Source organism: Lepidochelys kempii, chromosome 9 (genome assembly GCF_965140285.1).
Source record: "Lepidochelys kempii isolate rLepKem1 chromosome 9, rLepKem1.hap1, whole genome shotgun sequence".
Lineage (NCBI taxonomy): Eukaryota > Metazoa > Chordata > Testudines > Cheloniidae > Lepidochelys > Lepidochelys kempii.
The window spans coordinates 90,716,558-90,729,725 of NC_136388.1; the positions used below are offsets into that span (position 1 = coordinate 90,716,558).

The window sequence follows — 13,168 nt, forward strand, 5'->3', positions numbered from 1 at the left end:
CTGTGACAGGCTGGATTAGAACCCTGAATACTGACACCCGCAAATGATGGGGTAGTTCATATCCAAATCCAGGTTGTGGATCCAAACTTCACAGCTCAGGCCCTGCTCTATGTGCAGTGCAAATTAATTTGTTAGTTCCCTGCGTAGCAGATGTGTGTCCACATCAGTCTGTGTAATTACGCTATAGTGTGTAGTTATCACACAGTTTGACACAATTTGACATGAACTGAACAAGAGATCAAGGGCTATAGTAAAAGGGCAACCCAACTCACACTTGTCCTCCTAACAGTTTAATAAAATCCCTCAAGATGCCAAAACCAGGATGAGCTGGTGCCATTTCATCCAGAATAATGCAATAAAGCACATTGGTAGCTAGCGGGCCCAGACTGTAGAGAGAGGATAGTTTTGGGGCTTGGACACTGAATTATAGCTGGCTCTGCCAACCTTCCTTTGTGACCTTGGGTAAATGATTTAATCTGACTGCCCCATCTCTACTATTTAGCCCAAGTGAAGGGAGAGAATGTCTCTGCTCTCATCCTACTCTTCCGCCAGTAGATGTTATTGCCCTGTTAATTCCCACGTTCTTTTTCCAGGGGCTTGTGCTTGACCACTGCAAATGAGGGGAGGGAGTTGGCAGGCCCCATGCTATCCCCATTTCCCATATTCTTGTCCAGGCCTAACATACAGGCTAGCCATACAAGTTTTCTCAAGATAACTATTAGGAATAGGGCTTCCAAAAACCAAATGATCTGGGAGCATATTCCTCCCTGACATAACTCTGGCCATGTACCAGGGAGGATGTTTGCTTTTTATTCACTTTATTTACAGGTAGGGTGACAAAAGGGACCCAGTTCATTGAAACCAACTCAGCTGAACAATAACAAACTGAGAGCTATAGGTTAAGAAGAGAGGTCTAACATAATGGGGGATTTCCCCTCTGGCTTGTATTGTTTTATTTCATTTTTGTTCTACCACCTATTAGCAAAGGCGATTTTATAAAATGGAACTAATAAATACATTCGTAGAGATGTGTGCTGTATAAGGCAATAGATGGCTTTGGTATTTGAACTTTACGATTTCCTTTAGTGTCTGATGTGAGATCCTAAAAAAAATCCTTATGTAATAACGCTACATTCAGAATACATAATACATACATTATAGTGCTACTGTATTTACCTTCCATTGTGTTTACTCTTTGCTTCTTTGCTTCTCTGTGTCAGCTCCCAGTCAAGTCTGACTCACAAATGCTAGATGGGAAATTACACAGCTTGCACGGTGAAGCTTGGTGCTCCCACTACCCCATTTCGGGTTACCGCTTGCTCTTTTCTTTTGCTACAAAGGGGAGTCCTGATTCTGCACACCAGAGGCTAATGTGTTTTCTTTTCACCTTCTTTAACTAGCTTATCCTACCACTAAAGGAAAAATTCCTGTGCCACTTGAATTTTGTAGGGTTTGGGTTCTTTGTTTACTTTCTAATCCTCTTCTACAGTACGGTACCCACCAGCCAAAACAGCTGACAAAATGGACCATGTGTTGCCTGAATCAGACTCATAAGTAAAATGTAAAAGATGCCTTTTGCCTATTTTAATCAAATGCCTTTTGCCTATTTTAACCTTAAACATTTCTCCTTCTGTTTTATTTTGTTTGATTGGCTTGGTTTGGTTGGGCGGGGATTCGGTTTTTTTCATTTTTTTGTCAGTGCCCATGTTACTTCACTGCCCTTTGAGAATCTTTATGGTCACAAAATGCTTGCTGATCAAAAGCAGGTTCTCTTGATCGAGACAGGAAGCAGACTTTCCCCTTTGAACCTCACAGCTTCCACGCCCAGTCCCTCTCATTTCTGGCCAGATCCTCAACTGTTGTAAATCAGCATTGCGCTGTTGAAGTCAATGCAGCTACGCTCATTTCTACCAGCTGAAGATTAGTTATGCCACTCCAAGAAATACAATTGCACTGAAGTAGTTCTATGTTGCTTTTGAAATTTGCAGAACGTTGTGATTATTTTTTTCTTTCCAGCTGGTGGTAGAATTGGCAGAGGAGAATTCCCCTACTTAAGTTTCACATCTGAAATGTTTTCTCAGAGCTCTGTTTCACAGATGGCATAAGAGTGACAGCAGAATATTCTGTGCCTGTTGCAAGAGAATCCTAGCCTGCCTGTTTCACCACAAGCAGGGGCGTTACAGAGAGGGCAACAATGTTGGCTTTGTTTTAGTGCACATTTTCCAAATCACAAGGCAAAGTTCCCCTGTAAAAATAAATGTGGTGGATAGATCCTGTGTTAGGCTCCAGCCTCTGTCCACCACCACCACAAGGGAACTGGATTCCAGCCATAACTTGACAGCAGAAAATTCTCCTGGAAGAAGAGACCTTCCTGGTGGTGTGACGCCGGTACAGCCAGCTCCTGTACCAGCCACCCAACCTAGCCCCACTTGGGGTGGTCAAGGGTGGGGCTGGGCAGATCCTCCACTGGTATAAAGCCCCTTAGGACCATAGCCAAGTGAGATAAGTTAGTGCAGCTCCAAGACTCCTTGAACTCACACAGGAATCTGGCTGGCACAGACTCAGGGCGTCACAGGCTGGAACTTGGCGTACTGCTGTGAAGATATTGGAATGATCGTGTATTTATGGGCTGAGCAGTTTCAAAACCTGCTTGCCTTTCCTTTGGGATGCATAGAAGGGTGCGTCTAGTTGTGTGCAAGCCACTATTCTCAACTCCATCCTCACTGCCCCAAAGGATCCCTTGTTCACTGGTCAGGTCTATCTGTGACCCAGCTGCAGACTTGAGGTTTGAGAAAGGACTCTGAAGGTAACCTTGTAAGGGCTAATTCTAGTCGCCTGTAGAAAGAGCTCTAAATGTTGCAATGACCACCAATTAAACTGCACACAACAATAAAGGAGAAACACAGAGGGGTGAAGAGCTCATATGGGGAAGCCAGGGTGTCTTTTTCCCCCCAGAGCACCTCTTCAGCTGTAGAGGATATAAGAGCGAAGTCTGGTGAGTTTTCAATTGAATTGATATAATATTGGATTTATTGTTGCAATTAAAAATATCACTACAATTTCTTTAAGAAGATAAGTGCAATGGATGGATTTTCTTATGTGTTTCGTAACAGACATGCATAGTACCTGCATAGCTATGCATAAGTATTAAACTGGATACGTGGGACTTTCTGGCAGTGACTGAACAACATCGGGTCCTATATAATAAAAATGGTCTTGTACGCACCCGTAGTCTGAATTTCTTGAAGGAGGAATGGAAATGTATCAGGAAAGATGCATGATGGTTTGTTGTTTTGCTGTATCTTGCAGATCCAGCCTCTAATGATGAAGCTTCCCACCTAACTTCTTTCTTTTTGGGAGCAGAAAGAAAAGAAGAAAATGAAGAGTCTGAGCTGCTGATACATTGGGATAATCTCTTTCCATTGTATTGAACATTGCTACCTTTCCTTAAGTTTTGTTTCACCAGTTCTGCTGATCTTTTTCCTGTTGCTTCTGATTTTTACTTGATTTTGATGCCGAATTTTCCCTTCAATAAGTGAACGTTTTAGAGAGAGCAATGTTTTCCCCTTAGAAAATATCAGCTGAAGAAAAACAATTCAAAGAACTGTATATGCTGCATGAGTAAACTATCATAAAACTTTCACTGAAAAGATTGTTGCATAAACATTTGTACTGTATGTGTATGTCTTGACATTTTTGTTTGTCTGTAGGGTGTATAAAAATTTGCTTTTTTCACATGTGAAATAATTTCTTCTTGCTGCTAAGTGGTGAAATAAAACACTGGTAAAGGCAGATTTTTTGCTAAATATACCCTGAGTCTCCTGAAATGAAGATATTTTTGAATGTTTCTTAGCCTGTTTTGTAGCTCTCTATCTGGTGGGAAGTGGTGTCAATAAGCATGCTGTGACATTTTGCCTGGGACTAGAAAAATAAGTATTACAGTAAAAGCCATTGATCAACGAAGTGTACTGTAACCATTCGTCCTGCTAGAGGTCAGTATGTCTAAGACAGAGCCTGCCCTGTGCTGAGTAAAAGGCCTGTTGTGTGCAGCTCCTGTGTCTAAGTCTTCATTTGTAACACATGCTTTCCCTCCTTTCTCAGACTGCATGCCTTTGAGTAGCATAGCTGCGAAGGACAGATTGTGTAATAAAAAGTAAAAGTAAAGTGTTACCAGCAAAATGATATGCAACCAAAGCACTTTTTTTTTTCTGTTCTCACTATCTTTATCGCTGTTTATTATTTTTCTGGGCCTGATCCAACACCCACTGAAAGTCTTTCCATAGCTTTGAATGGGTTTTGGGTCAGGACCTCTGTAAACAGATGTAAAGAGGTCCATGTCAGATTACTTTCATTGGCCTCTCTCCCCCATTCTCCTTTGTTAGGCATATCAAACGCACAAATTAAGATTCGACCCCCAGAATATATTCTGGGGTGATAAATTGACCTTCTGAAACAGAAAGATGGTGAACAGCATCTCTGCTTACACCAACACCTTGTAAATGTTAGCATGCATAAATACTGTAGAATATGCATTTTCCTTGTCAGTGGTACCTCAGAAAATAAACACCTCTGAGTAATTCTACATTTGCTTATGTTTTCCATTTGTTTGGGGTTTTTTCCCCCTATCATCTAATGAAGATTCTGTTAATTATCTCGTGTACGGAGAAGCATAGATTTGCAATACTAAAACAGATCATTGGACCTCCAAGATTGGTATCATTGGACCTCCAAGATTGTGGTCAATATGTGTAGAAGAAGGTAAAAGCTGCCCGTGTTGCACCTTTCCAATAACATAATTTGTACGTGTGGTGATGGAGAATTCCTTCCCGAGCACCGGTTAGCTACAATCCATACACCCCAAAGCATCCTTGCATCCTTCCATTCTCTCCACCTTGAAGCATAAGAACTGATTACCTTAGCTTGCATCCCAAGAAATTTTAGTAATGGCCATAGCATGTGTTCTGAATTTTATACTTTACGCAAAAGTTAAATTGATCTAGAGCTAAAACCTTTCTGTGAATGAAAAACAAATATTGTAATTTGTATGTCACTGAAATACAGCTGAATGGTGAGGAGGTTAAATCAGCCTTAGCTATACTGTGATTAATATGGGGAAACATTAGGAGCTAGACTTTTTTCCTTTTCTAAATTTTATGTAAATAGAGAGATGTTGTATATTAATGTCCAATCATATTTTTATTGTAAAGCTCCATTAAATGGTGTGGGATCAGACCCTTAGTGAACCTGGGTATTTTAGTATACTTAATTGCAAGGCTAATGGTTTAACACAATGGACTTCTTTATTTTATTCTCTCTCTCTTTCTATAATTTGTAGCATACATTGAAGATCTCACAAGATGTGTTGAGCAAAGCAGAAGACTCATTATCGTGTTAACTCCAGACTATGTTCTCAGGAGAGGATGGAGTATTTTTGAGATGGAAAACAGACTCCAGAACATGCTAGTCAGTGGAGAAATCAAAGTTATTTTGATCGAGTGTACTGACTTAAAAGGGAAAGTGAATTACCACGAAGTGGAATCTTTAAAGCACACCATCAAACTTCTCTCAGTGGTCAAGTGGAAAGGACCAAAAAGCAGCAAACTGAATTCTAAGTTCTGGAAGCGCTTAGTCTATGAAATGCCAGCAAAGAAAAAAGAAGTTTTATCTCGGTGCCAAGTCCTGGACTCTGCAGAACAGGGACTTTTTGGAGACCTCCAAACTGTACCGTCTCTAGCTATGACAGGCGCCTCTGCCACTTTCGTAGCATCTCAAGCAGATCTAGCCGATTACCATCAAACGGATTCCATGCAAATGAGACATTATTGCAGAGGATACAAGTATGACATGTCAGCTGCAACCATGCCAATAGCTTCCATAAGTAATCACCACACCTATTGTAACATACCCTTGACACTACTAAATGGACAGCTACCTCTTAATAATACCATGAAGGACACCCAAGAATTTCACAGGAACAACCCATTGCTACCTTTATCATCCCAGGAGCTTAGCTTCACAAGTGATATTTGGTAGTGAAGATGAGAACTCTTTTGAGATGCCTTCTGAGCACCACGAAGACAGATTTTTAAAGAACATTAAGTTGATGCCACGGGTGCCGAATCATATTTGAGGCAGAGGAACATTTACTCACTTTTGTACCTGAACTTTTTTGTTTACATTTCCAAATTACTGACAAAGGGGACCTTCTTTTGTAGCTCAATATGTAGTTCATATAATTTAATGTACAGTTTTCTTGATTCTTTGAAGGGGGAAACATATCCTTTGAGTTTAACGTATATGTTTTACAGCCTGGTATGGATGGAAGTTCAATACTGTATTTGATCTCCAACATCCATCTTTATGTAATGGCATTTCAACAATTTACACAGAATTTAAAAAAAAAAGAAAGTATAAACTTTAGTACAGATTGCAAATTCTAAACTTAACATGCTATAAAAGAAAATATGTCTTTGTAGAGCACACTGGATGAGCCATTCTCAAAAGAAAACCTTAGGAAGCACTTCCCATAAGGTTGTCACAAGTACATTTTTAGAAGATGCCCAGCTGATACAACAATATGGATGAAGAGCTACTAGCTTTATCAGTACAGTGCACAGTAACTTCAGAATAAATCCACTGCTCACGTCAGCATCCATTCATTTTGTTATTGAGGCATATCTTATTCCTAGCAGACGGTTAGCTGTGTGTTTTTATTAACAAATTGTGAGAATATTGTCAGCTGTTTAGGATGATTTCAAACGACTTTTCTGTGGTTTATTAGATTTCACAAATGTTACCATTTTAAATGGGAGTTTTTAAACACTTTAAGTACAAACTTCATTGTCTGTTAACAAAATCATGATTTCTTAAAATCTCCTGACGTGTTGTAAGGTTTGTACTAATGGCCATGTACTTTTACATATTATTTTCCAAAATTGAAACAGTTGCAATTTAAAATGTACACGTTACTGAGAATATTAGCAGGAGAAAATTAATACAGCAATATTCAGAGATCAAGAGCTAAATTATTCAGGTTTACTACCAGTATGACTTCAATTGCAGTGATAATCATCTGAAATGTAGTTATGAAAGAGAGAATATGCTGTCTCTATATCTACCTGTCAATTTATATATCTTTTACTATGGCTCAAGCACAAGTATTTCTTTTCGCAATGCTTCTAGCGATACGTTATGTAGATTGGGTTGCGTAAGCAGCTCTTAAGGTCAGTTCATGCATCTCTTACTCGTGGGAGTAGTGTATGTGTCAAATGAGAATAATGCTACTTATCCTTCTTGGTAAGCATTCTGAGCTCTAGGGATGACAATCATTCTCCCAGTCCTAAGTATCATTAATTAAATAATCGAGGAGTCTCGTGGAAACCATTAGGATTTGTAAGGACTAATCACATGATTAAGGGTTATAGAATTGGGCCAATGGAGACAACAGTGTTTGAAGAAAAAGTTCAAGGAACCAATTCTGCAGTTCTTAGCGAGGCAAAATTCCCATTGACTTTAGTGAGAGCGTGCCCAACATGAGAGTTTTGCCTCCGTAAGGGCTGCAGGATCAAATCCAGAAATATGTGCATAGAAGGCAATGGTGCCCCCATTTTAATAGCTTTTTTAGTCTTGCTGCTTTTTGATTGCATAAGTTAAAGTTTGTACTCTGCAACTAGCTTCCCGTGGTTCAATCTGTAATCAAGGTATAGTAAATTCTCACATTTTGCAAATGTTTCTTAAATCATAAGTGCAGTAAAATTAAAATGAATACCAACTTAAGATCTAAAGAATTAAGTATTTGCCCAAAAGGTCATAAGAATGAACTCAAATGTGCAATAATCTGTCAAGTTCTGTATTTTTCCATTGCTTCTCTCACACTATTTATCAACTTTCTCTTGCACCCCTTCACACCCGTTATGAACTGGAATATTTTCATTCTGTTCTCAATAATACAGGTTTATTTTGTTTTTCTAAACATACATGCATTTGACACTAACATTAAACATGGAAACCTAGAAATGATAGTCATTTATTACAAATGTGAAATTATAACTTACTTTTTTGTAAAGTTAAGTTCAACATATGTAGGTATTTAATATAAATATTTTTCTATTGAGAAAGAAGGTGATTTTGCCTCCATTATAAATACATGTATTTAAAAAAATGAAATTTACAACATTTGCACTGTTTTATAAGTGTTACAGATTGTATTTACACTGGTTATGTTCTTTAATGCAAAGTGTAACTTAAAAAAAAACTAAAACAAATTCTGCATGAAGAGAGTTGCATATGTTTAAGTGAAAAGCTGTACTTTATTTTTATTTTCACATGATTCTAAAATCTTCTTAATTCACATAGAATGTTCAGTGAGATTTTTAACCCTACTAGTTCTGTATTGAGCATGCAAACTCTGAAAACATATGCAGGTCTATCTGCCTCTTTTATTTACAACGATTAAACATGGGTATCAATGTCAGTTGCTTGGCCACAATATGTATCTCAGAGCAGTAGATACTCAAGAACAAAATGCAGCTACATTTGCATTGGGGTAACATGAAAAGAACAGGTTTGAAGGCATTGTGTATTTATGTATCTATATATTTTAGTCCTAGATGACAAATCACACTCTGCTTTTTAATCTGAGATTTACAATTGTGTATCACATACTGCTGCAACATATACATAACTTGGAACCTACCATACCCTCTGCTTTGAGTATGGGAAAGGGGAATAGGTCTTGCAAGGGATACCACTCATTTCAATTCACAATACAAAGAAATTACATGGTGGAATTCTAGTTTTTCCTTAAGTAGCAATTAAGCATCTGGATAAATTTTGTCAAAGGGTAGAATTTAGAGTTAAGTGGGACCTGCGTGGTGTGTGGACAATGTGCTGGTCCACTGTACCTGTGGTGAATTTAACCTAACAGCCCCTGTCAAACTCCCATTAATGTCAATGAGAGTCTCTCTATTGACTTCAGTGAGAAATGGATTGGGGCCAAAGTGGCTTTTGTCCTAATACGTTCCAACATAACCATGAGAACGTCATTACCTGAAATAAGGAATTGTATACAACATGTTTAGCTTTTCTTTCTTTAGAAAAATAATATATTTGTTCTACTTGCTTAGAGAAAGAGATTTTGGCTGACAGAAAATAATTAGCAATGCAAAATGGCCATGAAGAGATGGGAAATTCAAAAGGAGGGAGGGGAATAGCAACAAACTGAGAAACATGCAGGCTGCAGACTGCAACTTACTCTAAGGATAATCAAATGTCTAAATGGTAACCACAAGGTTATTCTGGTTTGGGGTGACAGTCATCTTTTTAAAATGGCATATATAGTGTAGTAGTGTTTGAAAACTATTTTACATACATTTGTCCTATTGTGTGAAACACCTTCCAGAAAATCAAGTAGGAACGAAAAGACAATTTATAAAAATGAGATTCATAACGCTGGAAATATAAATCCATTCAGTCTTCCTACTAATTCTATTATAGTGAGGGAAATTCAGACAGAAGACCATTTAACTTGGACTGATGTGCCAATTCAGAGTGAGTATTGACTGTTCTTGGAATTATTTGTGTAATTCCAATGAATCATACTATGTGGGGGGGAGGGTTATAGACCAGTGTTTCATAGAATAGAATGTCAGGGTTGGAAGGGACCTCAGGAGATCATCTAGTCCAACCCCCTTGCTCAAAGAAGGACCGATCCCCAATTTTTGCCCCAGATCCCTAAATGGCCCCCTTAAGGATTGAACGCACAACCCTGGGTTTAGCAGGCCAGTGCTCAAATCACTGAGATGTCCCTCCCCCCATTAAAAGTGGGCTTGTCCAGTATTTGAACCCCGGGACCTCTCGCACCCTAAGCAAGAATCATACTCCTAGACCAACAAGCCAACTTCGATAGTTAATATCCATTTCGCTGAATGAGAAGGCTGTATAATTAAATATTGTCATCCTCTGTCTATATAAGCCTCATCTAAAGTCCATTGAAACTATTAGAAGGATTCCCATCAGCTTCAGTGTGCTTTGGATCAGACTCTAAAGATCCAGGTTTACTGGAATAATACAGAAAAGAAACACAAAGAAACAAAGAGGCGAATAACTATTTACTTATTAAAGCTGTCTACGATCAGACTTGGTTTTGTGTTTTGCTTTGTTTCAATTCAATGCTAACACAAACTGTGGTATTTCAGGGCTCTTTAGCCTTGGGAAAGGAATTTAGTGTACCTCTTGATTATAAACAAGATAAGGACTTGGGGAAAAAATAACAAATGCCTTTAAAAAATCACTACCTTATGGTTTTAAAAATGCTTCTACTCTGTTCTCACCAGAGTTTCTCCTGGTTCATCAGTCCATCCCTATTCAGCAGAATGCTTAAACACATGCTTAAATTCCATTTACTTCAATGGAACTTAAGTAGGTGCTTAAAATTAAGCACATACGTAAATGCTTTACTGAATTCACACTGGTCACTTTTTTAAAATGCCCTTTACCTGGCAATAGACCTTCTGAATAAACCCCAATAACTGAGCTTTATTGTACCATTAGGCTGAACAACCCAGAGAGAGTGTTATTGTAGGCTTTTTCATATTCTGGGATTCCTCTTCCTAATAGATGATCTCTCTGATCCCAATCCTCAGAAGTACTCGAGCTAAGGACACGCAGCAGCTCACAGGATTAAGTCTTCAGGAGCAGTATCCTAGCTGGGCTTTTAATTTTCCATCTTCTGAACTGATCTGAATATCTTGACAGACTCACCATTAACAGGTTCCATACTCCGGGCTGTAGAGATGAGACAGTCTTCAATGCATGCTAACCTGGGACTGAACTCTTTCCAGGAAGTCAGTAGCTGATTTGAGATTAGAGGTTTCTTCTTTGTTTACAAGGTCAGTTTGGAAAGTTTTCCCAGCCACATCATCTGATACTGTGTGCAACTCCTCTGAAACTGTGCCATAGCTCACAGATGGACTCAGTACATGACAAAGATCAAACCATTGGCCATGTGGTATGCCAGTAAGGGGTGAGATAGCCCCTTACTGCTGCATAACCCAACCTTGCATCAGACCAATCTATCCCAAGGCCATTTAAGTCTGCTGTGGAGGCGATCTGCACCTAATCCACAGGCACCTGGCATGGAGCTGCTTGGTGTGGTGGACCAGAAATGTGATCTGTGTGAGCCCAAGTGGTCTTTTATGCATCTTCACCAGCTTTCAAACACCTGTGGGGACCATAGAAGTTTCTGCAACCCAGGCACAAGGGGGAGACGAGACTATATCAGGGTCCTTGTATTCTTGTAGTTCACATATGACATTTGCCTGTTCCTAGGAGGATTACTGAGGGGCTCTGACTATAGTAGGGTGGGGCCAGGTCCTCCTCCAGTACATGTGCCCTCATCTTCAGTTAGTATCTGGCAGACAGAAACATCTTGAAACGGGCAGATGGAAGCTCACTGTGTAGCCCATTTAGTTTCCTCAGTTATTCAGCTTAGCAGTAACCTTCCCACCTCTCCTTCCCTGATATGCCCCAGGGTTCCAGATGCCACATACAGCAGCTCGGGCAGCGATCTTACAAATGCCACCTGTGGGGAGGCAGCCACACCTGCTCTCCAACCCTCAAATTAAGTGATGAGGGAGCACAGAATTCTTTGAACCCATTGAGACTGCCAGCAGTATGGCCCTATTGCCAACACCATGTGATGGATGCAGATGGGATCAGGATTGGGCCTATCAATCTATCTAGGATGTTTATTCTGCACCTGTTACCATGATGTCTTGATGATCTTACAGCCCAGTGCATGCCAAACTCCTGTTAGGAGCATAAGGTTAGAAGAGACCTCCTGTATCATCCAGTCCAGTCACCTGCTACCACAGGCAACCCCATCATATATCCCATTCACAAACTTATCAAGCTCTATTTTAAAAGTAGGTAGATCATTTGCCCCCGTTACTCCCATTGGAAGGCTTTTTTGCCAGCATAAACTACGTCTCCCCTGCGAGGGCTGGCAGGCCTAATTCTACCAGCAAATCCTTTTCTAGTGTAGACTCCTATGCAGCTAAGTCATTTATGAAAATAGGAACTTAGGCTCAAAAGTCAGTTAGATGCTTTTGAAAATTTTACCCTTGGTCCAGTACTCTGACAGTCCTATCTGGGAAAGGCTGGTATGTGCTTTATGCCATCAGCCGGAAAAATAGGTACTGAACATTGTAAAATAATAATGCACATGTTTGTTTAGTTGTGTAAATATTTGTCTGTTTAGAAGTTTATGAAAAAATGCATGAACTGTCCCCCCAAATAAACTTTTGGAAGTGTTTAACATTCAAATACTTACCTACTTTTCTGCCCTGATTAGCATAGTTAATATGAAAAACCACAAGATTTTTTAATACTTTATAGGTTATAGAAAAAAGTTAAATTAGAAAATGGGAAAGTACCAGCCCATTTGTGTTCCATAAAGACAGTGTTGGTTTAATTTTCCTTGTCGTTGAGATGTATTTAACCTTACTTCCCTGAAGAACTGAGCTGACCTGCCTGTGATGCTAAAATAAGGATGTCTTTTTCAATAATTAGAACAAGAAGACATTTGATCATCTTAACGGTTAACACACTAATTACCCTTCATGGAGAAAATCAAAATAGGTGTTTAACAAGCACAGTCTAAATCTGTAGAAAGTGGAACGCAAAAGCTTTTGAACCTTGCCAAAACATTTGTCATTTAAATGATAAAACAGTAACCCTGCCAATAGAAGCAGAATACAAGCTGTCAGCATTTTCATTTCATTGCAATATAGCCGTACAGCTCTAGACCAAGCAGGGAAACAAATACATAAAAAATTCAGTTTTTCAAGATGAGCCAGATTGTTATGGCAGATATACTGTAAACTACTCCCCTAATTCATTTTTCACCAGTGCCAGATACCATGTAATTGGCTATATTAGGTTGTAAGAGCTGTATTTTCTTCAGTACAAGCAAGAGCAAAGTCCAAACAAACTCTCTTCTATTGGATGAGTGTTATAAGCTTCCTTAAGGCTTTAAAACGGTTTCTGTTGATGAAATATTGAGTGGTGTACATGGCTGTCTGGTATTAGCGTTGGCCAAAATTTTCAAATATAGGTCCCTAAAGTTAGACCCCGAAACAGGAGTAGCTTGATGTGCAGAAGTGCACAA

General features: G+C 39.2%; 1 protein-coding gene across 6 annotated transcripts in view; it reads left to right on the forward strand.

Annotated features, from left to right (window-relative positions):
- The window catches only part of IL1RAPL2 (interleukin 1 receptor accessory protein like 2), a 550,497-nt gene extending 542,406 nt beyond the window's left edge, over positions 1-8,091 (forward strand). For 4 of the 6 annotated variants that reach the window (XM_073358323.2, XM_073358325.2, XM_073358324.2 and 1 more), the window contains exon 12: positions 5,336-8,090. In XM_073358323.2, the coding sequence (XP_073214424.2) occupies positions 5,336-6,033 (698 nt within the window). In that variant the 3' untranslated portion in view covers positions 6,034-8,090. Of the gene's footprint in view, positions 1-5,335 lie in introns of all 6 variants that reach the window. The other 2 variants (XM_073358329.2, XM_073358330.2) reach the window with 2 other exon arrangements.
- The last annotated feature ends 5,077 nt before the right edge of the window (positions 8,092-13,168 follow it).